The 26,920-nt window shown below is 42.9% G+C and overlaps 1 protein-coding gene across 2 annotated transcripts in view; it reads left to right on the top strand.

The window, feature by feature from the left end:
- The window catches only part of mpp1 (MAGUK p55 scaffold protein 1), a 63,093-nt gene that overhangs the window by 14,333 nt on the left and 21,840 nt on the right, over nucleotides 1-26,920 (top strand). Inside the window, exons 2-6 of one of the 2 annotated variants that reach the window (XM_078547146.1) lie at nucleotides 14,042-14,116; nucleotides 17,635-17,793; nucleotides 22,846-22,924; nucleotides 24,134-24,219; nucleotides 24,960-25,028. In XM_078547146.1, the coding sequence (XP_078403272.1) occupies nucleotides 14,042-14,116; nucleotides 17,635-17,793; nucleotides 22,846-22,924; nucleotides 24,134-24,219; nucleotides 24,960-25,028 (468 nt within the window). The remainder of the gene's footprint in view (nucleotides 1-14,041; nucleotides 14,117-17,634; nucleotides 17,794-22,845; nucleotides 22,925-24,133; nucleotides 24,220-24,959; nucleotides 25,029-26,920) is intronic. The other variant, XM_078547145.1, reaches the window with a different exon arrangement.

The following is a 26,920-nucleotide window of genomic DNA, read 5'->3' as shown; positions in this document are numbered from 1 at the left end:
TACAGTTAAAGATTATTCACACATTACAATACCCTTCCTATGTATTGAAGTTCAGACATGGCTTTTAAATTGCTGGGGACCATTGTGTATTTCTCTGGTGACATTTCTATCTTTATAAAGTGAACCTTGTCAGATTGCAATAGCTGAACTATATATTTACTGGCACAATTAGCATTGGAAGTTGTGTCAATCCTGCTGTGGTCCCTGTTGTTTACTATAGATATGCAGGGTGGATGTTGCTGTAGCAGAAGACTCACAACAGAACAGACAAGATTGGAAACTCAACAATGTGTGTGTGTGTGTGTGTGTTGTATGGGAAGAGGGCAGGGGAAAGAGGAGAGAGGATAGATTTATGTGGCATGAGAACTTCAAATCGCTGTACCACCAAGCTGCCCGACATTTCCTTGTGATTTATGGCTTTATAATTTTGTATAACCACTGAAACTGTGAGCCAAAGATTCACAATGGCTCAGTGGATAAATGTACAACATGATCCATTAATCAAATCAAGAACAACAATGGACGTTTACAGTTCATTTAGTGATTTGATTTTTGCACTGTGATTGGATTTGGCTTTTTTGCATGACTAATTAAAATGTTTATTCATTTTTATCAAACAACATGATCAATTCTGAGGTGAACTTTTGGGGCATAATGTTCTGATCTGTGTACATCCCATTTAGATCCTTGAGCTGTTGTGTAAGATAAACTTTCTTCGGGGAGACAGTGCAGTTGTCCCCAGTGCCCCCATGTTCAGGGAGAGGAAGCTTGATTAGAATTCTTGCTATTCATTGCTACCAGTGATCTCTCCTAGAAAGAACATACATATGGACAAAGGACGAAGACATGATTATGCTCAGCTGTGATGTGATGACTCCCACGGTTGACTATTCTGTCCTTTAAGTGCACACATGAAGAAGGCCACTTGGACAAAGTAATAGAGTTACCTACACCTGCAGACCACAATTAGGTGATATCTTCAGAAAAAGAGAATACTGAAATAATGAGAAAATAAAAAAAAACAAGGACACGGATGTCATTATGATGAAAATTGACAATATGCTTATTAATATTCCTTGAGGAACTAAGGATCTTCACCTGGGTGTGGCATGCAGTCAGATTTTCTGCAGTTCTGGAGATCCTTTATCTCAAGCCCTGTCAGTTTACTGCTCGCCAGGTTGTAGTTCATTTAGTGCATAGTTCAGATGGTGCACTTTGCCTTTTTGCGTGTCTAATTAAATGTCTAATTAAATGCTTATTCATTTTTATCAGGCAAGACAATCAAGTCTAAGGTGAACTTTGCTATTTGGAGTTAAACTCTTTCGAGTTATCAACAGTCACAGATTGCAACTCTTTTCGAGTACAATCACAGTTCTTGGTTTCCGGGAGTGGGACATGAACCCACAACCCTCTGATTCAAAGGCGAGGGTGCTATGAACTGAGCCACAGCTGACACCTCTCTATTTGGAGTTAAAGTGCACTGACCTGTGAAGTCTTAGAATAATTCAATTAGGCTCATGCTTTGAACTTTGCACTGCTATGAAGTACCTTCCTAACCATTGGCTAGCTTCTCAAAAGTAATCTTGTAGTCAGCAGTGACTAAGGTATTTACAACTGAGATAAAGGCCCTGATGTGGAGTCAGCAACTAGATGTGTACTTAACATTGTTCCAGCTCAATAACACTCAACGCACAGGACTTCTGCAGTTCTTAGCAGCTTCATATGTGAGTCTAAATACAACAATCAATATTGCACAGCAGACAAACCACTGCTGAGTATCTGTTTCATGTACATAGAGGGGTTAGTTTTTGTTCATGCTGTGTAATGTTTCCTTCAGTTCTATTGATTAGCATTCTATGGAGGGCTCTGTTTGTATGTATAACATCGAACTGGAAAACAGTCCTGAATGAATGCCAAAGGGCGATTGCTTCAGGGTATTTGAATATGTTAAATTCCTTCTTTGGATTTTAATATTTTTATATGTTTTGGGATTGCATTCTGCAATTTAGCTTGTTTTCTTGTGAAATATAGCTTTTCATTTACTTGCACACCAAACTATTGCCTCACAATTATTCAGTATCAGGTAAATTTTCCATTTAAATTTGGATGGGTAATGAGTTAAAATTGAATGCCAGAGGAAAAGTGAGAGTAATTACTCTTAACATTAAGGCAACATTCAGCTGAATATGGAACCATAGAGCTCTAGCAAAACTCGAGGTCAACGGGGGGACAAAAGCTGGAGTTATATCTGACACACAGGAAGATGGTTGTGGTCGTGAGGCCCATCAATGTAGCCCCAGCATACATTGCAGGAGGTTCTCAGGGCAATGTCCAGGAACCAACCATCTTCAGCTATTTCATCATAAGAGCAGAGTTGGACTGCTTGGTGATAATTCCACCATTGTGTCTCCTGCCAACGCAATATGGCTGTGCAGGATGGCCATTGATACCCATCTGCACGTGCGCACTGGTCCATGCTTGCACACATCAGTTTACCCAGCAAGCTGCCAGCTTATTTTGCTTTCTGAACTGGTCATTGTAATATGCTCTTAGTTTGTGGATTCCATGGATTCCACGCATCATTTAGTCAGCAGATTGCTCGGAATGTCTAGCTCACAAGCGTTTTACTGACACTTGGAGAAAGTGTTAAAGTATTCTATGAGGAGTGACCGGGTCAATTCAGAAACATTACCGAACACCAATGCTTCAACTCACTTTAAGGATTTCTGACAGCCACTTTATTTTGATGCATGGTACTAGTTTCTTGAAAGTAAATAAGCAGGATCCGTGTTGCACATTGTCCCCTATAAAGATGGCGGTGATGCATACAACTGCACATGCATGTCATTGGCAAGAAACACAGCCTTCCACAGTGTAACAAAACAGTTAAAGAAGCATAATGGATTCTGGGCTTTATAGATAGAGGCATTGAGTACAAAAGCCAGGGAGTTATGCTTAACTTATATAAAACACTAGTTTGGCCCCAACTGGAGGATTGTGCCCAATTCTGGGCAGCATATCTTTAAAAAAAAAAACAAGAAGGCTTTGGAGAGGGTACAGATGAGCTTTATCAGAATGGTTCCAGGGATGAGGAATTACTGTTATGTAGATAGATTGGAGAAGCTGGGGGTGTTCTCCTTGGAGCAGAGAAAGCTGTGGTAATTTGATAAAGGTGTTTAAATCAAGAAGGGTTTACATAAAGCAAATAAAGAGAACCTTTTCCCAATGGCTGAATAATCAATAATGACAGGGCACAGGTTTGAGGTGAGTGGCAAAAGAACCAGAAGCAACATGAGAAAATCCTCCCTTAATGCAATGAGTGGCTAGGATTTGGAATGCATTGCCTGATACAATGATGAATACTGTTTCAACAGTAACCTTCAAAAGAGAATTGGATAAATATGAGAACAACTAGATTGCTTTTCAAAAGAGCCAAAACAAACTCCAGGGGTCAAATGGCCTCCTTCTGTGCTGTACCTTTTCTATATATCTATGATTCACATCGCCTCCAATAATGGAATACCCAATCTTAGGCAACACTTGGCGTTAGGTTGACAAGTAGCATGTAACATTTGAGTCACTTAAGTGCCAAGTAATGACTGTCTCCAAAAAGAGGAAGACCAATCTCTTCCCGACTGATTGTAATGAGATTCCCATTATCATCGTCCTGCAATTCACCAGTAAACAAAACTTAACTGGACCTGTCATATCAACACCATAATTATGCATTTGCAGAGTGGCTGGATACTCTGCAATGACTGACCCATATCCTGACTCCTTAATGGCTGGGATTTTCCAGCCCTGTCATGGTGAAACCCACTGTGGTAGGTTCAGCAACCCAGCCAAAAGTCCATTGACACAAAAACAGGAAATGCTGGACAAACTCAGCAGGTCTAGCAGCATTTGTGGAGAGAGAAACAGAGTTAATGTTTTGAGTCCGTATGACCCCTCTTCATACGGACTCGAAACATTAACTCTGTTGCTCTCTACACAGATGCTGCTAGACCTGTTGAGCTTTTTCAGCATTTTCTGTTTTTGATTCAGATTTCCAGCATCTGTAGTATTTTGCTTTTATCAAAAGTCCATTGACTTTTAGCAAGACCAGACGATTCTGGTGGCCGGTGGAGCCAGAAAATCCCACCCAAAGTCTTTTCACCATTTACAAGGCTCAAGTCAGGCGTGTTCTGGAATATTTACCACTTGTCTCTTGCCTGGATGGGTGCAACTGTAACAACATTCAAGATCAACACCATCAGAGGGCAAAGCAGTTTGTTTAAGTGGTGCCCGTTTCAAAGCACTGAATATCCATCCACTTCACTATCACCTTACTCTCTGTAGTTATAGCATGCCTAATCTACAGAATTCACCGAAGCTGCATTTTGACGATCATGTTACTCTAAAATTAAGTGTATAACACTTTCCTTGGCTGTCCCCATTGCTTTTCTGCTATTGTGGATTTGTACCACATGCTATTAAATGGGCATTTCACGTAAGCCAAAGATGGGTTTGGTATTTCAAAGTGTATTTCCTTGAAAGGGAAAGGTAGGACAAATAAATCCAGAGGGCCCTGGATGACAAGAGAGATAGAGGCTGTTTTTACTTAAAATAGATAAGGTACCAGGACCAGATGAGATGCATCCAAGGGGACTGAGGGAAGTGAGAGTAGAAATTGCAGAGGCACTAGTGATATTCTTCCAGTCTTCCTTAGGCACAGGGGGGATGCCAGAGGACTGGAGAATTGAGAATGTTACACGTTTGTTCAAAAAAGGGTGCAAGGATAAAGCTGGCAACTACAGGCCAATCAGTTTGACCTCAGTGATAGGGAAACCTCTGGAAACTATAGTACGGGATAAAATCAATAGTCACTTAGACAAGGGCAGGATAATTAAGGAAAGTCAGCATGGATTCATTAAAGGAAAGTCAGCATGGATTCATTAAGGGAAAATCATGTTTAACTAACTTGCTGGAGTTTTCGGAGGAGCTAACAGAGAAGGTTGATAAGGGAAACACTGTTGATGTGGTGTATATGGATTTTCAAAAGGCACTTGATACAGTGCCACACAACAGACTTGTGAGCAAAATTCTAGGTCATGGAATAAAAGGGAAAGTAGGCGCTTGGATAAGAAATTGGCTGAGTGACAGGAAACAGAGTGTAGTGATAAATGGTTGTTTTTCAGATTGGAGGAAGGTTTGTAGTGGAGTTCCCCAGGGGTCAGTGTTGGGACCCTTGCTCTTCCTGATACATGTTAATGACCTAGACTGTGGTGTGCAGGGCATGATTTCAAAATTTGCAGATGATACGAAAATTGGAAATGTTGCCAACTGTGATGGGAACAGTCTTGAACTTCAAAAGGACATGGACATGTTGGTGGATTGGGCAGACAAGTGGCAGATGAAGTTCAATGCAGAGAAGTGTGAGGTGATTCATTTTGGCAGGAAAAATATGGTGAGACAGTATAAAATAAAGGGAGACCCTCTAAAGGAGATGCAGGAACAGAAGGACCTCTGTGTGTATGCACATATGTCATTGAAGATGGCAGGGCATGTTGAGAGACTAGTTAATAAAGCATATAGTGTCTTAGGCTTTGTTAATGCAGGCATTGAGTACAAGAGTAAGGAGGTCATGTTGAACTTGGATAAAACACTAGTTAGGTCTCATCTGGAGTACCGTGTCCAGTTCTGGGCACCATACTTAAGGAAGGATGTGAAGGCATTGGAGAGAGTACAGAGGAGATTCACAAGAATGATTCCAGGGATAAAGAACTGTAGCTATGTGGATAGTTTGGAGAGGTTGGTGCCTGGAATGAACTTCCTGAAAGGGTGGTGAAGGCAGGTCCGATTGAGGCATTCAAAAGGGAATTGGGTTGCTAAAAAGAAAGAATGTACAAGGTTACAGGAATAAGGCAGGGGAATGGGACTAGGTGGAACACTCTTTCAGAGAGGCAGTGCAGACTCGATGGGCTGAAATGGCCCCTTCTGCACTGTAAAGATATTGTGATTTGAACCGACATGAGGTAAATGAATATCAAAGCTGAATCTGGAACTGCAAGTTTTAATCAGAAAGTTCATTGCATTTACAATAAAAGAGCAAAGAAGAGAATATACAATATTTCTAAATTCCAGAATAACGAGTCAATCTTCAACTATTAATGTCATTCATTAATCTAATGTAAATGCAGCCTATTCTTCCAGTACACATTAAGAAATTGATTGGAAGAATCCTTTTTTAACTTGTGTAAGCAAAAATGAACACAAAAGTCCAACTCTGTTCAGCCTTGCTGAAAAGTTCTTCTCAGTTACCCAGATATAATAGATGATTTTATCCATTGAACCTTAAATAACTTGGCTGACAAGTTCGTAACGCACATATTACATGAAAGGGACAATGCTGAAAGCACGATGCTCTGAACAGAATTTGTGTCAATAGCTCTGAAGTAAATCTTCCATCCAGTCCAGTTAAACCTCTTGGACAGAATCATCCCAGATTTGCACTAAGTGTGGTAGCGGGTGGGTAAAACGACGCTTTATCCGTCAGCCGCGATGGTGAACTTTCATGCCATATCATCCCAAACTCGCTGCATTAATTATGCATTCCTGGGAAACACACCGTTTCCATGGTGGGCAGGCTTTCATTCGCCCACCATGCAATCCACCTTGCCACTTCATCACGCCAGGCACCACATTTAAGGTACGGCCATGCTCAGTGCTTCCAGCCCAGGACTGCAGCAAAGAAGAAATGGCCCCAAAAGGCAAGAAGACTGCAGCTCTCAAGTGCCTTTTGGACACTGTGGAGGCCCTCTGTGATGTCGTCAACCCCCGCCCTGGCCACAGGAAGGGCAACTACATTACCACTCTGGCTTGGTAGGCGATGGCAGTGGTGATCAGTGCCAATGCTGCACAGAAGATGTTGGCCATCCAATGCACATAGAGGATAAATTATCTCATCCGTGCAGCCAGGGTATGGCAACCACCTCATCACTCTAAACTCACACACTCAAGCCCATTACACATTCACTGGCATCTCACTCATGCCAGCTCAAGGGACATCACCACCCATTCTCACACACATACTCTCATATGTTCATCTGGCCACATCTCCTCTGGAGTCTGCCTCCTCAGCCCTCACCATCTTGAGGCCACTTATACAGATCAACATGTGCCCCCACACACAACCTGAGATACCCTCCTTCCCCAGTATAGCTCTCGTCCTGCAACCTCTTCCCTTGCCTGAGGCCACTTCTTCCCCTTCCCTGCAGCCATTGAAAAACCACCAACATATGGCTAATCAGGTAGTTGGAGACCTACCCATGGGCCCCCCTAAAATTGATGTGGTGCTGTCTGTGAAGCCTGGCACTGATGACTACGAGTGCTAACCGAAGCAAGGTAGGCTAACAAGACTTGAAGTCCCGAGCGAAGTGCAGCCCGCCAAGTGCACACCTTTATATATGCTGTTGTAAAACACGTAGGTGTGTTTTCCCGCCGACGTGGGCGAACAATCTAGTGAGCGGGATGAGTCCAGTGGGCTAGCCTTATAATGATATGCTGATGTATTACAATGAGGTTCCTGATGGCGGGGAATGCGGCCTACCATCAACAGGCCGAGTGGACGATCGCAAACTGGTTTCACGACATCGTGAAACCAATTTTGGCCTTCTCACCTTATTGTCCACTCACGCCACCGAACAGGCCCAATGCCAGTGGGAAAGGAAAAATTCAAGCCTTTAAGTCAAAGATAGCTTGTTCATGTATTAAGTGCTATTGGAGTTGGGGAAGGTATACAATCTTTGCTGATTTTGCTAATGCAAGTTGTATAATTTTGAGCTTTACTCTTAGCAAAGACAATCCTAAGGAATAAAAACAGAAAATTAGTAAAATACTCAGGAACTCTGGCAGCATCTGTGGGGAGAGAAACAGAGTTAACGACTGGAATTTTCCAGGCCCTCATGCTGGTGGGGTCTACTGCTCCCCCTGATGTGAGCGGAGATTTCAATGGCTCACCGGCCCCACCACGGGGAAACCCGCTGCAGTGGGGCTGGAAAATTCTGGCCAATGTTACTGAAGAAAGGTCCTTGACCTAAAATTTTAAATCTGTTTCCTTCTCCACAGAAGCTGCCAGGCCTGCTGAGTATTTCCAGCATTTTCTGTTTTGATTTCAGATTTCCAACAATCCACATTATTTTGCTTTTGTTTTAGCGTACAGTCCTGAAGAATGATTGATTTATTTTTGATGGCAAAATTGAGTACTTTGGGGAGTCAGTTAGAATTGTGGTCTTTCACTTGTGGTGCCTGGATTCAATTCTAGTCCAGCTTGACAGAACTCTTCCTCTCAGGCTATTCAATGGCAAATGGTTGTAAATAGTTTCAACCTGATTTTATTGAGCACAGTTCCAAATGACAAAACTGCTCCTATTTGCTGCATCTTGACACTAAACCGGCAACCTTGCAGATTTAGAAAAACAAAATCGTACTGATGCAGTAGGAGAGGCTTTTCTGAGATGAAGGATAGAGTATGTTATTGGGGCCGAACAGCGGGACATAAGAATGCTTAATGCTAGAGTCTCAACTTAGAACTGATCCCTTGCAGAGTGTAAATATCCTTACTCACCTTGAGGCACACCAAAACAAAAGGCTCCAAATAGTTTTTTTAATGATTTTCAGTACCTTACTAGAACTAATAGAATATGTTCCTGTCCAAATGTCCCAAATCCTGTTCAATTATACCCTGATAGAGAAGGATGGGTCCAGTTCACCGGTGATGGATAGAACCATCAGAATTAAAAACAAATGTAGCATGAAGCTCCTTTTTTAACCAGGTTTAATAGCTAATAATTTTCCTTTTTAAAAAAATATTCTACTCTTTGCTGTATTGTGGTTGAATAATACATGCTAGCACTTTGGTTCTCCTCCAAATGGTCATTCTTTATGCTTAACTCCAGACTGTCAGTGTTGGAAAGCTATTTGTCACAGCTACACACAATTCTATACTATCCATTGCATACCGTGGGGAAAGATGCCAGGGGGTGAAATGTGTGACTAGGGCACTGGTTGTGTGTCACGGCATAAATAGAATGACCAAAGCACAATGAGTGCAGCCAGGACACAAGAGTGGGCCAGGACACCATGTTGGTTACAAATGCACAGAGTGAGTGGCAGGATATAGGAAATGTGACCTGGATGTGTGGAACATGGTTAGGGCACAGGGAAACTGGCTATGGCTTGGGTGAGTGGCCAGGGTTTCGGCTTCTGCTCTGGTTGTGACAGCAACACAGACTAATATCCATATTCCGCCAACATTTATATGGGTAACGCTAGCTAAGCCAGGCATGACCTGCTGACTTGGTAGTCCTGATAATGAAAACTTTTAAATGTAAATAATCTAATAAGGTCAGAGAATGGGTAAAATAGCCAGGGCACTGAAAATCAGACATAGGCTTCAGAGATTTTAGAAAGCAAGGCTGACAATTATGTTCCAATCATCACTGGGTACAACATTTCCCATTATGATTCTCAATATCATTTGGCTGAGTGCTAGCAATTGCTATAATGACCAGAGAAAATTATGTTGTTTGCTGCATTAAAACAAGTGAGGATGGAAGGTTTGTATTACACTTCAGCAGACAAAATTACAGTGAAAGCACTCTTTGGATGGCAGAAGTTAACAGGCTGTAGCTTTTCACCTGTTTTTCTCCCCTCTTGTCCATTCTACAGTGCAGCTCTATAGACACTTGTAACCCCCTGATTCTCCCTCAAATGACCAGCCTCCAAATATGAGAACTGACAGGAGACTGGGCAGGATATTTAACTGTGGAGGGTATAGCAGTCAGGACCAATCTCGTTTTACCCAATGTCCAAGCATGCATGTTCCATCAGGAGTTACTGGATCACAGTGGGTGGGAAAGCAGGCTGACCTTTCTCTGAGTAACATTCAGTAAGTAACACTGAGTAACGATCTCCTTTAATTCTGAGTGTTTTTATCCGTCTAACTGTTGGAGATATTGTTACAATTTGGGAGTAACAGGAGATTGTTTGAAATTGTGCACCTGGTGTTAATACTATTAGATACTTTTAGTAAGTAGCCTGTGCTGTTACCATTAAAGTTAAACAAGTCACTCTGGGCTCTGCCTGCCTCAGCATTGCTTTTCCTTCCTCCATGTTAGCAAAGTGCTGACTAGTTTGGTTGCTCTTTAATACTGCAGTAAACCTTGAGACCATGCGTCATATGAGATTTCCAGTCCAGATTATTGTGTAACACAGTCATGCCTATGGAGAATGAAAGCTGACAAGTTGCAGTCAGTAATGTTGTATCGTAACACAACCTCTGGCTTATGTTCCCTCAGTTCATATGACAAATTTGCAATTTCCAAACTGATTAAGCTTGACTGACGAATGTTTTGAAGGGGTGGCATGCCCTACAAGTACCACCTATTCAATATCATTGTAGTTAGTTTTTTGACAATCTGTAGCATTACACTGCACCAAAAACCCATAACATGCCCTTGCACAGGGCATAATATTTAAAGGCTGATTTCTATGTTAGCTGAGTTATTTGTTTTATCAGCAATTACTCAGCATGACTGTTCTGACTGTTTTTCCAGCCCCTCCACTACCTTTTCCCTTAAAGGCTTTGCCTCATAAAAACATAGGAATAGAAATACACGATGCGGTGCAACTCCTTGAGTCAGTTCTGCCATGTTGTATCTCAAGTCCATTTCCCTGTCTTCGCTCCATATCCCTTAATACCATTAATTGCTAAAGAGCTCCAGATTTCCACTACCCTTCATGTGAAAAAAGTATTTCCCCATTACATTCCTAAATGGTCAAGCTCTAACTTTAAAATTATGGCCTTTGTTCTGGATGCCCCCCACAAGAGGACTTTGTGCCCAAAGAACCACAATTAACTTTGTCCCAAACCTTCTCCAGGATGTCAATGTTCTTTCACAGTTCCGATGTCTAAAAATGGCGCACAGTGGGGAATTTTATCAATTTTGCACATGTGATAGAGGATGTCACCTGCTGATGTTGGAGGTTGTAAAATCATGCACACAATTTTCTAATGTGCTCTGTTAGTGGATGAGGTTGTCTACTGACAATACATATTTAGAGAATAATCCCATATAGTGTATATGATGTTGTCAACATTCCTTACTGAAATAAAATGGTTCTACAGGTATTGGCAGCCTCACTCTACTGTGCCAAGTGGTATTATTTATGTGAAACCCTGACAGTGAACACTGCAGATCATTTAACCATGGGGAGCATCACAATTGAATCATTGTCATGTTCCAGTATATTATGAACTTTCAGTTAATACTTAACTGAACAAAAGGCTGCAAATGATAGGTGCTCGAGGATCAGGTGACTTCTTTTGCTGATTGAAACCACCCCACTGTCTGAAAAGGAATCAAAAGGAACCTTCCAGACTGATGCTGTATCAATACCATTTCTGAAATTAATTTAAAAGGGTAATTTCAAATTGAATGGGTTACTCAAATACAAAGGCACTGGCTGTCTCAAACCCTCAAAATGTCAAATGACAACACAGGATTGTAATCAGCACACCACCCTTTTTTTTGGAAAAAGGACTTTGAACTTGTATAATTCACATGATGAGAAGCCATTTAGTTGTCTACATTAAAAATCCCCCCCCCCCCCCAATATGTTGCAACATTGAGTTCACCTGAGAACCAACCTCCTGGAAAGTCAACTACAAGAAGCTTTGCAGCTTACTGAGAATCCATTGCTTTACAAGACCTTCATTTCAACTAAAGCATCAACTCATTTAAGAAACTACAGGCCTGCTACAAAATAATTATAAGTTGTAACTGTATTGTTTTACCTTCATTTGTTTTTTTGCACCCTTAATGAGCTTAGTTGCCCACTTAATTGTCGGCAGGTGCTCTTCCAACTGACACCTGTGCCCGTCAAGCAAAATATTGTGCAATGGCTTCAGGATGCTCGCTCGACATCATCTTGCGTGATTTTACACCCATTCAGGTCAGGTGCACACCCGCCCACAGAAAGTAAAATTTTGCCCATAAATTTTGTCTGCGACACTCATTATCCACGTTTCATACCTATGGTCCACATGTTTTTCCACAGGAGTCACTGGACAACCCTGAATGTTTTCCTCCCATATTAGCTCTGCTTCGCTACCTCAACCTACCTCTTTTACCAAGATTTTGATCATCTGTCCTAATATGTGGCTCAGGGTCATACTTTGTTTATAATGTCTCTGTAAGTACCTTGAGATGTCTTATTACATAAAAGGCATATAAATACAAGTTGTTGTTTTGGTTGAATGTTGCAGTAAGGGGCAAAATTTGGAAAATGTTACAGTGAAGGTAGGGGTATGGAGAATGTGACAGTGAGAGGCAGGGTATTTGGAGTTCACCATAGTGATGGGCAGGAGTCATGGGGCAAAATAGATTGAAGGTGCAAGGCACATTGGGCAATACTGAACAAAAAAGTACAGGACGCGTGTTATGACCCGTGTAAAGACGCATAAGATTTTAAAAGAGATGAATTTCCCGAACGACCCAACAGAAATAACTGAAGGAGAAGATTTCACTTTTTAGACTTGTCACCGTGCCGAGTCCAGTCTTCCAGTGTCTGTTGCCAATCTCTCCACTCCCATTGAGTTTTCCGGATACGATTATCACCGGCAAGGCACACCTTGACAAATCCCCCTCTCCTTCAGGTCACAGCAGTCCTGACAAATTAGAATTCCAGAAATTTCTGTATCCAACCACTTTTAACGGTTTAGTTGGGTCTGGTAAAAGTGTTTTCCCCATAGAGTTTTGCTCCTGCTCCCCATCATTTCCTACAGAACAGGGAAGACCTATCCCTGGGACGGTTCTGATTCTCTACTCCCTGGTTCTCAGCAGCAATAAGATTCTATGAGAGGTGCTAGGAACTGCAATCTGACAAATGAGTTTCTATTTGACTTCGTCTCCCTTTTCAACTCTTATCCCCATGGCAACCTGAAGTCACATGGACATGTCTCTGAACTGAGGTGTTTACCAGGAATTCACCACCCTCTTTCAGACTATCTGTTTTGCATTAAGTTACCTTTTAAAACATAATTGTATTGCAAAGCTCAGCATTTGTGACAGGTGTGAATTAACAGCGTTACAGTTAGAAGTGTGTGTAGATCAGAATGTCAGAGTGCTACAGAGTATCAAAAGGTGTTACAGTGAGAGGTGCAGGTACATCAGAGTGGTATGTGAGGTAATTTGGACTGATCCACTAAAATAATTGCAATATGTCATGAAGCTGTGAGTCTACTTAATATCTCATTCTATGAAAAAAATATCAAATAGCATCCTTAGTGGATTCAGAAGCAAAACACACGATTGCAAAGCTGTATCTAAGTGTTGTTGTCTCTGAAGAAACTATGCATTAGCATATAGAGGAGGCACCACATAAGCCACTGCTTTGAAACAACATTCATACAATGAGTGAACTGACGCACTAAAGTTATGAATGTTGAGATAAAAACAGAAAACACTGGAAAAACTCAGCAGGTCTGGCAGCATCTGTGGAGAGAGGAACACAGTTAACGTTTTGAGTCTGTAGAGTTTCTCTCTCCACAGATCTTGCCAGACCTGCTGAGTTTTTCCAGCATTTTCTGTTTTTATTTCAGATTTCCAGCATCCGCAGTATTTTGCTTTTATGAATGTTGAATCTGAGTTAAAACTGTACTACACTAGAACCCATGTGATGCATTATTTGCATTGTGACAGGTCTAAGATATTTCAACCCTCTCATTTTTCTGTGTAAGTACTTAAGTATTTTGTTGGTTTTGTGCTGGTACCCAACAGACTCCAGCAATAGGCTCAGGTTCAAACTGATGCTGAGGTTCTTTGCAGTCGTGGGGTCCCATTGCAATGGTCAGTGGATTGCTGCCTGGATACTAAAGCTAATATGTATTTTCAGTGTGTTAAAGATGTACAGCAAGCCAATGTGGGCGTAAGGAGCATTTGTGTTAATGCAGCAAAGTGATGCTTCATTAATGAATGACATATTTTTGGTTGCTTTTCAGTTATGTGAGAAGATCAACATAACAATGGCCTCAAACATCAGCCACTTTCTCAGTAATGGAGTGCACAATAAAGAGGTTTTTATGTTTCACTGAAGTCTTTCTATAAATCACCTATGGTTTACCTGACAGTGCCAGACAATTTGAATTGTTCATACTCCACCCCACACAGCTTTAGTTTACAGTTTCACAGGCACCTGAGAACTGCACCAATCACACTTCCATCAGGCCACAGTTTGGTATTTACAAGGAAAGGGATCAGATTTATGAGAGATCTAATGTCAAAAAGAACCCTTTGGGAGCTCATCAGTAAAAACCTTTGGTGTTGAACTGATTGAACTCAGCAGTGGCTTCAGTTGGGGTGCTATAATTGACTTTGCTGCCCTTAAGTTAGGAGGAAATCATCCATGTGAGGTCAATTTAACCTAACCTGCCTGGCATGAAGCTGGCAAGAGCAGATCAAATACTTGTTTAACAGCCCAACCGATTTTATTTCAATGAAAAGTAAAATCTATTAGGTGTAAATTGGGTGACTGATCTGATGCCATCAATTTCCCAGTAGGGGGATTAGGTTAAAATGACCCGCACAGTTTCTGTTCCTGGTCACTATCCAGTGACTGTTGCTGGAAGCCGTGTATGCATATATATATGTCAGGTAGGGGTAAGATTGGAATCAACTGTGAAGCCGCACATGGAAAAATTACCTGCTGGCACTTACTGTCAGGCTTGCACATGAAGAACTGACATTTGTGCAAGTTACCAGGGGGCAGCCTGAGCCTGTAATGTATCTGAACCCAAGTCAGTGTCTTCAATAAGGGATGGAGAAGAAAAGATCCACCATTCATTCTGGTTATACATAACACTGAACAGATAAAAACCATCCCTGGTGGATTCATGTGAAAGGGTTTTCTGACTCTGACTGCCAATCTTCTTTGAGAATGAGGTACACAGCTACTCCAACAACACCTGTTTAAAGTTTGTCTTTAAAGCAGCCTGGAGAGATTTTCCTGGTAAAGAACATTTAGTGTAGAAGCTATTTCAAATTCTCAGTCTGGATTCTTTGAGGGCCCCTTCACTGCCCTCCTGACATAGTCTATCAAACTGTCATGTAAACCACAGGCAGCAAATGCCCTGCTATCAACTCCAAATCAGAAATACCCTGAAACTCTAATGAAATTTGATAGTGATGAACTTGCAATGTCATTGATATTTCAAGAGAAATTCAGAAAAGAAATTTGAATCACGCTTTGCAGTGGTGGCTTGGTAATCAGACCTTGTTTGAGGGCAACTGCTCCTCATGGCCAAATAACCCCTTCCCCGTCATAAACACAAGACTCTAAAACATACTTATGGGAATGTTTTGCCTAATCATTTCCACTAACACCTGAGATGGGCGCCTTTCCCAACTCCTTTTAAAATACCCACTGATTTATTGGGTGTAGGTATGTATCACTGAGTGCGAAACTGCGTCATAAAACCAGACAAGCCCCATATTCAATTCAAAGTGGTTTCATCTCAGCTGGGGCAGCAGCTGAACTTCCATAATTGGCCTCACTGCCTCTGGGGTGGTGAAGGGAGGGCGGGAATAATCAGCTATTCGATAAAGCCTGCTGGCTCTTGCTTGTATGCTATTGAAGATGTTGTTAGTTCAGGCTCAACTGCCAGGTCTCCCGAGATGGAGAAACATGCTGATAGAGATTCTAGGATGATGCATGAAAAGTGGCTCTGAAGAAGGGGTTACCATCCAAAAAGTAATTCTAGTAAGAGCCAAAAAAGATGAGCAGAGATAAAAGGAGAGAAAATATCCGCTTTCCTAACAGCTGGCAGCTAGACTAGCTTTGGCAGAATATTCAGTTTAAACCTGAGAGCTCATTCTGGTTATCTACAAGATGTTGAACTGGCCTCATTGGATCACCACTTGAAGACTGGGGCTTCAGTTAGTGATGGTCAGAGTAACAAGCCACCCTGTTGTATTAACATGTTAATGATGATCTGCAAGGGACTGCATGAGCCTCTGATTTTGGTGACTGCACTTTTAGATGATGGGACTTAGGGACTGGATAACATAATGAATTGTAACTGTGTCCTTCCACCTTGGGGTGGCTTTGATGAGTCAATTTGAAAAACAAAAGAAAATGTAATGGAAAACAAGATGGATTTTTACCTAGGATAAAGTTTCCAAAAGTCCACTTTAAACTGGTCTAATCCTAAACAGGGTGAGACTACTTCCTGAAGCTGGAGTGATGCCTGATATGTAAACCTGAACTGAAGGCACTTTGGCTTTGAAATACTGTTTCGGTGACTCCAAACTAAGTATAGCTGGCAGATTAGAGGATACATTCAATATTTTATAAAATAATACAATCTTAGAATTGTTTTCGTATGAACCTTAAAAATATTGCTGTGAAATTAGCAGGCAGATGCTTAATATGTTATTTACATTCACATGTCTGCAATTTTAGCAGAGACGCTTATCTATTTAAAATAAACAAGTTAATGTCTGTGTTAAAATAGTGAACAGATAAATGTCATATGAATGCATTCATCTACTATTATCCTCAGGCTTTGAGGTATCTTGAACTGGATCTTTTCTGTAATTGTCATTCTGTCAAACAGCCGCCCTCAAAATTGTATTCGGCCTTGGCTAGTACTCTAGCTGAAACCCAGCTTACCTCACAGGAGTGGCTGCTGGAAAAAGGGAAAGGGTTCCTTCAGCTTGCCCAGCTGTTTTTTCAGAGGGATTTCCAGAACTAAGATCAACTCCTCAGAGTCACTGCAAATGCCCATTGTAGGTTGAATCACATCTCACCTGAAAAACTAAACCAGCTTTGACACCCTTTGCTGATGACACCTGAAAAATTGTCCCAGGTTTACAACCAAATGGAAAATTTCCTATGATGAGCTGTTGGTGATTGGGAATGTAGTACTGCCTAAAGGAGTGGTGAGTGGCTGGTGTAAATCAAAGCTCAAATTTGGAACATTGTTTGCAATGCATTCAGAATCTGCAGGAGCTTTTCTGTTACTTTTGAGATAAATAATGGCGTTCAAGAATGTAAAGGCTTCTGCAACCAACCAAATTTTACGGCAACAGACCAAATGAATAAAGATAATAGGCAAATATGCTGCACACTCCAATGTTCAGAGATGTTACATCGTACAAAATGAGGTCTTGTGCACAGTACAACCTGATAAGATATGTCTGCCTTTGACTTGTTAGTAAACTTCTCACTTCATTGCACAAATCTGCTGATAGCTCCATTCAGATATGTAAACATCCCTGTTTTTCATAGATAAATGGAAGGACCAATGTATTCAGATAACAATTTGAACCCTCACAGGAATATCTTCCAGCTCTAATATTTAGACAAAAAATGATTTGCTCAAAATACATTGGGGGAAGAAGGCTTATATATTATAGAAAATTATGGACAGAACAATTGAAAGAAATTAGAAAAAAAAGTCCCTCTTCTATTTAAATGGAACATGGGTTTCCTATTTTCAGTCTTTTGACTGTCAGGATTTTGATGTACCTTTTCCTGCGTGAGAATCTATTTTCAGGATTGTATATGTCTAAAATGTTAATTTTATCTTCTTAGGGTTACATGTTGACATACAATAATGCTGCCCAAGAAGTCTACAGCAATGGCAGTGCCAACTCCTCCCCTTACATGAACGGTAACAGTAAAGAACACGAGGCACAAAATGTCAAGAAGATCCAATTGATTACATTCCAGAAAAGTACAAGTGAACCCATGGTATGTCAGCTCTTTGGGAAGGAAAACAATTTATGCTGCTTTTCCAAGATAAACTTCAAATAACTTTTATACAGAGTTCCCCTCCTAAAGGGGAACAATCTCACCCCACAACTGTCACTGACTATCAGATCTCCTGTCTGACACTACTACAGATGAGCCAAATCTTTTGCAGCTCCGCATTGAGCTCAGCAAGACCAAAGCCAACTGACTCGGCCCCCACCAGCTATTCATGTTTTAACACCTGATCCCATCCCCTTCCTGCAGCACCTGGCAATGTACCTCAGTCCCTTGCTTAACTGAGAGTTGAGCTTGCCATCTCATATTTACTGCGACTATTTAAATGCATCACTGAAACTTTCTTCCCTCCCACCTCATCCCCATTTCTGCTAAAAATGACATCCATGCCTTTATCACCTCCATATTCAACTTTTCCAACGGTTTCCTGGCTAAACACTTGAGCAACACCCTGAATTACAATAGTGATTACCCTTGAAAAGTACTTTGTTGGCTGTGAAGAACTTTGAGATGTCCTGTGATTGTGAAAGGTGCGATATAAATGCAAATTCTTTCTGTAAACTTCAAGTCATTCAGATCAAGGCATCCATATTCTGTTTCATTATCCGTCTCCTTGCCAACTCCCTCTGTCACTCAGCACATCAATTTCTAAATCCTAGTCCTTCTCTTCAAATCCCTCCACAGGCTCCCACCTCCCTATCTTTGCAACCTCCTCTGGCTTTGCATCACCACACCATCCGCTCTTTCAGCACAGGTCTATTGTGCAGTCCCTTCCTCTCTCTGCTTTACCACCAATTGTCAGAGTCTTCAGTCATTTTCCATGTTCTGGAATTTCATTCTTAAATGCCTTCATTTCACTGCGTCTATCTTACCTTGAATGTTGCTCCTAAAACATATCTCTCTGATGTTGCTTTTAGCTCCCTTCCCTAATCTCTTCCTGATTTATTCAGTGAGAACCACCCATTGTGAAATGCCTTCGGATGTTTTGATTTGTTAAAGATATAAATGTAATTATTATTGTTAATACACTGACTTTCTGAGGTGGCCTTGTTTCATTTGAAAGCCTTGACAGTAATAGACAAGCTATTGGCCATTGGTGGGGAGAACATCACAGAGCAACCTGATCCTGTTCTCAGTCACATACCTACCTACAAGAATCATAGTCAGAGGCCCACATTGTTAACCCTACATAATTGTCTCTCTGCTACTTTGTGAAAAAGGCACCCTGAGGCCTATAGTTACCCTGGCTGAGATCACTTAGAGCAGCAAAGAGCAATGGTCAAATCTGGAAACCTTTTGGTTATATGGTTCATGTATGGACTGCTTTAATGAATGGAGTCATCAGCATAGCCCATTGAACATTTAATGTAATGAAATTGAAACTGGGATGCCTATGATTGTTGTTGGAGACTTGATTCAACTAGCTAAAAAGGAGAGCTGCCTATCACATTGGAGAGATAGTGGAGTAACTGTAATGGACTAGTAATACAAAAACCCGGGTTAATGCTCCAGGGACATGGATTCCAATCCCACTGTGACAACTGGTGGAATTTAATTTTGATTAATAATTCTGGAGTTGAAAGCTAGTCTCAGTAATAATGACCATGAAACTAACATTGATTGTTGTAAAAACCCATCTGGTTCACTAATGTCCTTTAGGGAAGGAAATCTACCATTCTTATCTGGTTTGGCCTATATGTGACTCCAGGTCCACAGCAATGTGGTTGACTCTTAACTGCCCTCTGAAATGGCCTAACGAGTCACTTGGCTCAAGGGCAATTAGGAGTGGGCAACAAATGTAGACCTTGCCAGTGACGCCCACATCCCATGAAAGAATAAAAAAAACAGCCCAACTGCTAATACCTCCCTGGTTCTTTTCTTAGGCTGTACATTCAGGCTGTCTACAATAAAGGTTTAATTTTAATTCAAGTCGTTAGAAATTGTTCATGTGATACCTTTTAGAAACTTAAAAGCAAAAAACTGCGGATGCTGGAAATCCAAAACAAAAACAAAAATACCTGGAGAAACTCAGCAGGTCTGACAGCATCTGTGGAAGGGAGCACAGTTAATGTTTCGAGTCTGAATGACCCTTCAACAGAACTAAGTAAAAATAGAAAACAGGTGAAATATAAGTTGGTTTAAGTGGGGGGGGGGTTGCTTGGACAAGTAGAGCTGGATAAAGGGCCAGTGATAGGTGGAGATAACTAAAAGATGTCACAGACAAAAGGACAAAGAGGTGTTGAAGGTGGTGATATTATCTAAGGAATGTGCTAATTAAGGGTAAAAAGCAGGACAAGCAAGGTACAGATAGACCTAGTGGGGGTGGGGTGGGGTGAAGGAATCGAAAAGGCTAAAAGGTAGAGATAAAACAATGGATGGAAATACATTTAAAAATAATGGAAATAAGTGGGAAAAGAAAAATCTATATAAATTATTGGGGGAAAAAAGGGGGGGAAATTGGAAAGAGGGTGGGGATGGAGGAGAGAGTTCATGATCTAAAATTGTTGAACTCAATATTCAGACCAGAAGGCTGTAAAGTGCCTAGTGGGAAGATGAGGTGCTGTTCCTCCAGTTTGCGTTGAGCTTCACTGGAACAATGCAGCAGGCCAAGAACGGACATGTGGGCATGAGAGCAGGGTGGAGTGTTGAAATGGCAAGCGACAGGGAGGTCTGGGTCATGCTTGCGGACAGACCGAAGATGTTCTGCAAAGCGGTCACCCAGTCTGCGTTTGGTCTCTCCAATGTAGAGGAAACCGCATTGGGAGCAACGAATGCAGTAGACTAAATTGAGGGAAGTGCAAGTGAAATGCTGCTTCACTTGAAATGAGTGTTTGGGCCCTTGGACGGTGAGGAGAGGGGAAGTGAAGGGGCAGGTGTTACACCTTCTGCGGTTGCGTGGAAAGGTGCCGTGGGAGGGGGTTGAGGTGTAGGGGATGATGGAGGAGTGGTCCAGGTGTCCCGGAGGGAACGATCCCTGCGGAATGCTGCCAGGGGGGTAAAGGGAAGATGTGTTTGGTGGTGGCATCATGCTGGAGTTGGTGGAAATGGCGGAGGATGATCCTTTGAACGCGGAGGCTGGTGGGGTGATAAGTGAGGACAAGGGGGACCCTATCATGTTTCTGGGAGGGAGAAGAAGGTGTGAGAGCGGATGCGCGGGAGATGGGCCGGACACGGTTGAGGGCCCTGTCAACCACCGTGGGCGGAAAACCTCGGTTAAGGAAGAAGGAAGACATGTCAGAGGAACTGTTTTTGAAAGTGGCATCATCAGAACAGATGCGACGGAGGCGAAGGAACTGAGAATGGGATGGAGTCCTTACAGGAAGCGGGGTGTGAGGAGCTGTAGTCGAGGTAGCTGTGGGAGTCGGTAGGCTTGTAATGGATATTGGTGGACAGTCTATCACCAGAAATTGAGACAGAGAGGTCAAGGAAGGGAAGGGAAGTGTCAGAGATGGACCATGTGAAAATGATGGAGGGGTGGAAATTGGAAGCAAAGTTAATAAATTTTTCCAGGTCCAGACAAGAGCATGAAGCAGCACCGAAGTAATCATCGATGTATCGGAGAAAGAGTTGTGGGAGGGGGCCGGAGTAAGACTGGAACAAGGAATGTTCCACATACCCCATAAAGAGACAGGCATAGCTGGGGCCCATGCGGGTACCCATAGCCACACCTTTTATTTGGAGGAAGTGAGAGGAGTTTAAGGAGAAATTGTTCAGTGTGAGAACAAGTTCAGCCAGACGGAGGAGAGTAGTGGTGAATGGGGATTGTTCAGGCCTCTGTTCGAAGAGGAGGCGGTTTGGGCCAGGGAACTGGAAATTGTTGATATGATGTAGGGTGTCAGAGGAATCACGGATGTAGGTGGGAAGGGACTAGACAAGGGGAGAGAGAATAGAGTCAAGATAGCAAGAAATGAGTTCCTTGGGGCAGGAACAGGCTGACACGATCGGTCTGCCGGGACAGTCCTGTTTGTGGATTTTGGGTAGGAGGTAGAAGCGGGCCGTCCAAGGTTGCGAGACTATCAGGTTGGAAGCTGTGGAAGGAAGATCTCCAGAGGAGATGAGGCCAGTAACAGTCCTGGAAACAATGGCTTGATGTTCAGTGGTGGGGTCATTGTGCATGGTCCTTTTAGAAACTTCATTGGTTATAAAATATTTGCCTTGATCAGGGGGTGGGGTGCAGCAGGATGGGGTCAACCAGGCTTGGGACGTTGAGGGGGGTGGTCGAGTCGATTGGTACAGGAGGAGGTGGTGACTTTGGTGGGGGAGGGGGGAGAATGGGATCCGGATTGGGGAAGATGGAAGGAATAATTGGGGAGTGGGGAAGCGATGATGAGGTGGGTTCAATCAGAAGGGCTGCTGGTCATTGAGGTGAGGTTGGGGGCCTGAGATAGGGAGGTCAGTGGCCTGGGGACCAAGATCGGAGGCTATGGGGAGGGCTTACAGCCCTCCAGGAGGAGGATTTGGTGTCTGGGAGGGTGGAACACTTGCTGAGTGGTGGAGGATTCGCAGGATTTTGGCGGGGGGGAGATTGTTGGGGGAAGAGGGTCAATTTCAGATGCTTCTCAGGCAGGCACCTGCATTCAGGAGGTGTGTGTAAATGCACGCGCTTCCTGAATGTACAAAGTCCTCACCTCGATTAAGCAGTTATGTTTCCTGACACTCGAGAACCCGAGCCAACCAGAGTTAAAGTTGAAAACATGAATAACAATGAGACTTGCAGCCTTGTTGTCATATTAAACGTTGTAACCCGCCTCCTTGGAGTGGGTTAACTGCCCAATCACCTCCGAACCTCAGCTAAAGCTAGAAATAGTTGGGATGGAGGTGGGTTTCGGTTGGGAAACAAATTTTTGAGAATTTAACCTCCCACCTGACACAAACCTGCCTGCTTTGTTAGGTTTAAGTTCAGTCCCTTCACACTCAGGTACATAGTCCTTAATGTGGTGTAAGAATATTACTTGCTCTTTCTATTTTGCTGCCACTTTGCAGATTCACACACATGCCATTTAGAAAGATGTTTAATTTCACTTTTTGTATCCGCAGGGAATTACTCTAAAACTGAATGACAAGGGGCGCTGTGTCATTGGAAGGATCCTGCATGGAGGGATGATTCACAGGCAAGGTGTGAAACCCAAATAGATGCTGCCCTTCCACCCCCCCTTCCCCACCCCCAACAGACTGGTTACATTTCCACCATGTTATATCTGACACCCAATTGAGATTTTAATATTTCATAATTTCTTGCCTCGTTTTCTTATCTCCTCTTGCTGTGCGGTTCAGGGTCATGAGCACTGAGGTATCCACCAGTACCTCGTCTGAACGGCCTAGATTCATGGGTTGATCATGACAGTGGGACAGTTAGCTCCACTGTCATTTCTGATCCTGTCCTCACCTGATCTTCACATTACAGGGCTAGAAGCAGGAACCTTGGTTGATTTTCATTCTCTCTGACTCTGGGTCCATGTTTTTTAACTTACCAGCTGTAGGCCTGAGGTTGACAGCCTGCCTCTCCCCTTGGCGCTGCTGAATCTTTAGAGTTGCCTGCTTTAGATCTTTAGATTGGGCCAGCAGCATGAAGAGCCTGCCCACTGTCCTTAATTAGATGGCAGGTCCAGTGGTGGCCACTTAGGAGGCTGCCCCTGGTAAGTTTGCCAATGCAGTCCCGCTGCCCACTAGTGTGAGCACGTGATCCACATATGGTTCCAACACCAGAACTTTCCCTCCACGCCCCCCAATAAAATTCCACTCATTAACTTTGTTTCCCTCTCCACCGATGTTGCAAGACCTGCTGAGTATATCCAGCATTTTCTTTTTGTATTTCAAATTTCCAGCAACCACTGTATTTTCCTTTTGTACCAGAAAAACGGGATGAGTTTCTGCTCTCAAATCTTTGCTTTATTGTCAGCCAATGATTCTCTGCCTCACTGAGGGGTGGGTTTAACTTTCATCCACCATGGTGACAGAAGAGGGTCTCGCTGACATGTGGATTCAGCCCTTTGCCTGTTGCTGGGTGTAGCCCTGCATCTTTTGAAGTGACAGGAACCTGCAGACCTCCTGCCTCCCTGAAAGCTGGTTTCAACACTGCATCTATCATAGCGGCAGGAATGTGCAAGCCCCTGTCTTGTTAAAGGCTGCATTGAGCTCTGCATCTTTTGAAGTGATGGGGGTGCTGGGGCGGGGGAGTACTCCCATCTCATTGAAAACTGGAACCTGTCACGTGCCTTCTGCAAAGATAGGAGAGAACCGGCCCCAGCTTCAGTTGGTCACTCAGCCCTTGTGTGTTTATATCGCCCAGTGATGTTGAAGATGTGTCATTTTCTTGAATCAACAGGCTCACTCCATGTTGGTGATGAAATTCTGGAAATAAATGGGAAGAGTGCAGCAAATCAAACAGTGGAGCAGCTGCAGTTAGTGCTGGTAAGTAGTGAGCTCTCTAGAGTCCAGTCCACTTCAAAACAAACAGATCAGCAACACTTTTACACAGCATTAACGTAATGCAGTAATCAGACCAATGGGCTGAATATCTCCTCTCCTTTTTCAGGTTATGGATGAATTGAATTTAGTCAGTCTCAAGTAAAATTCTAGTGGCTGTGGATCCATAGTATACATTTATTTTCCAGCAGGCATCATCTAGCTTGTGTAGAGGGCCTGAACTTTGATGACTACTCTTCTCCCTCACCCAAACTTCTGCACTAACTCAGTTATCTTCCTCAGAGACCATCCCAACAGGATGCCAAATGTATCAATGGAAATGTGTCCCTGCAATAGGGGGTGGCACTCTCAAACTGAAGATTAAGACACATTACTGAAGGAAAATATAATAAACTAGATCCTATTATCAGAGTTCCTAATAGATTTCTCACACACATTGGAGATGGAGATAAAAGCATAGATGCATGAAAGATTTTTAATAGAGGGTGGAGGCACAGAGCAACCCTGATGTATAGGAGTACATGTAAATGTAATTCAGTGACAAAAGGGTAACAGTGTTATTTTTGTTGAAACATGACTTAACCGAGTGGCAGTCTATAATGAATGGTCTTCAACTTTAATCTACATCTGTTGTTTATCAGCTTGCTCATAAGGAAAACAATTTGTCTTGCTCTGTTTGAGGGTAGCTGTCCATTTGGATAAACTACTTTCTATTTGGATTACAGAAAGAAATGATGGGAACCATCACGTTACAAGTTCAGTCCAACTACCACTGCAATCCTCCATCCTTTGAGGTGAGTGAGTTCACCATCCTTACCTATAATCCCTGACTCTTTAGTTTTCCAGAGTTCATCTACTAATTCATCTATTAATTATAATAGTAACAAGGAGCTGTATGTAGTTGGAGAACAGTGACACATTATAGTAGGCCCAGACCTTAACACAACATTAGACTTTTAAAAGAATATTCAATAAACTTAACACAGATTTGTTACAATAGCTGAAATCACCTGTGTTGTGGATTACGTGTTTCATAGAAGAGAAACAAAAGCAACATTTAAAAGACATGTTTTTTTTAACCCGTGTGAAAGAAAGAACCCAAAAATGACCATTAATTGATAGTCACTCGTGTATTCAAGCTAGACAGAGCTTGGGCAGTAAAATTGATAAATATCAAGTACTGTAGCCTCAGAAAAGTGAGGCTTTCTCCATTTTCGCAAGACATGGGAAGACTAAGATGTGCGTCGGTTTGCACATGTGCAGATAAAACTCTGTCTTTTTCTGGATATATAAAAGCTATTCCCAATAATCCATCACATTTCTTCTGTAAACCACAATGTACGGCATGATGCCAGGGCAAAAATTCCATGACCCTTTTGATGTACCAGATCTACAGCCAGAAGAACAAATCCAAATTCAGGCAGGTTTGTCTCTGACAATTCTCAATGAGCCTTGATGGAGATGGAGCCTCCACTGATCCCGAAACAAGGACATTGACGGATGAGGGGTCATGGCTGAGGACTTGCAGGCTGAAGGATTTGTGTCCCTGGCCTAGTGCAACATTCATCTGCCAACCTGTCGTTGTGGGGTTAGCCATGGGGACTACATGGATCCTTAAAGAGAAAGATGATTTTCTGGGCACACCTCGAGCTTCTTTCAGGGGATGCCCCTACCTACCAACCCCCGCCCTCCCCTTGTACTGGACTTAGCACCCTAGGCTGAAGTTTAACTGTTCAGTGGATTTCCAAGACATGCTCCCTAGATGTGTGAAATTAGTTTTCCTTCTCCTGAACCCAAAGACATTGGGTGGAATTTTCCGCTCCCGTTGTCACGGGCATGCTGGCGGGCGTGAGCGGATAATATGGCAGGAAGGCCAAAAGCCACTCCTCATGAAACCAGTTTGCGATCATCTGCTCTGCCCGTCAATGGCGGGCCGCGTTTCCTACCGCCGCACGTCAGGAACTTGATTTTAAGCCCTGCTCGCTGTAAACATCCCCCCACACTGGATCATCCGGGCATGTTGGCTGACGTGTTTCAGAACAGCATTTACAAGGGTGAACCCTGGCGAGCTGCTCTTCGAGGGGAACTCAGAGGTGAGTGCACACAGTAACATTGAGCAGTGCTTGCGAGGGTCGCCTGTTCGACTTCAAGGTTGAGGCGCCGCGAATTCAGACGAAGGCACAGGTAAATCGCTTTTTCCTGGCTGGCTGTCAGTATGATGTCAGGGCAAGGGCCGCACTGCAGTTGGGGCGAGCTGGAGGGGCAAAGGCTACACTGTAATTGGGGTGAGTTGTGGGGTTCAAGGGCTGCGCTGTGGTTGATGGTGGTACACAAGTACATGTGGGGGAGGGGGTGGAGGGAAGGGGCCACACATCGGGGAAATCTTGTATAAAATGACCATTCCTCCGCAGCTGAGACAGTTCAGTCACAGCCACGTTGACATGCTTGGAGTCAGGCCTTTAGCTTATCTGCCCACTTGAGCAATGCAGGGGCCTGAAGGTGCCACCAAGTGCTCCAGAGCTTTTCACCCATCGGGGACATCCTGCTAACTAGTGTGCGTTTTATGGGGCTGGAGAACAAGTGGACGATTGGGCACGTTGTACAATCTTTTTGTGAAAGCTGGCCATGGAGCAGTCACTGGTGGAGGCGCTTACAGTTCCTTCCAATGTCATCATCCAAGTTTGGA

The sequence above is a fragment of the Cetorhinus maximus genome, chromosome 8 (assembly GCF_964194155.1).
Source record: "Cetorhinus maximus chromosome 8, sCetMax3.hap1.1, whole genome shotgun sequence".
In the NCBI taxonomy this organism is placed as follows: Eukaryota; Metazoa; Chordata; class Chondrichthyes; order Lamniformes; family Cetorhinidae; genus Cetorhinus; species Cetorhinus maximus.
This window is presented reverse-complemented; position numbering and strand designations above follow the sequence as displayed.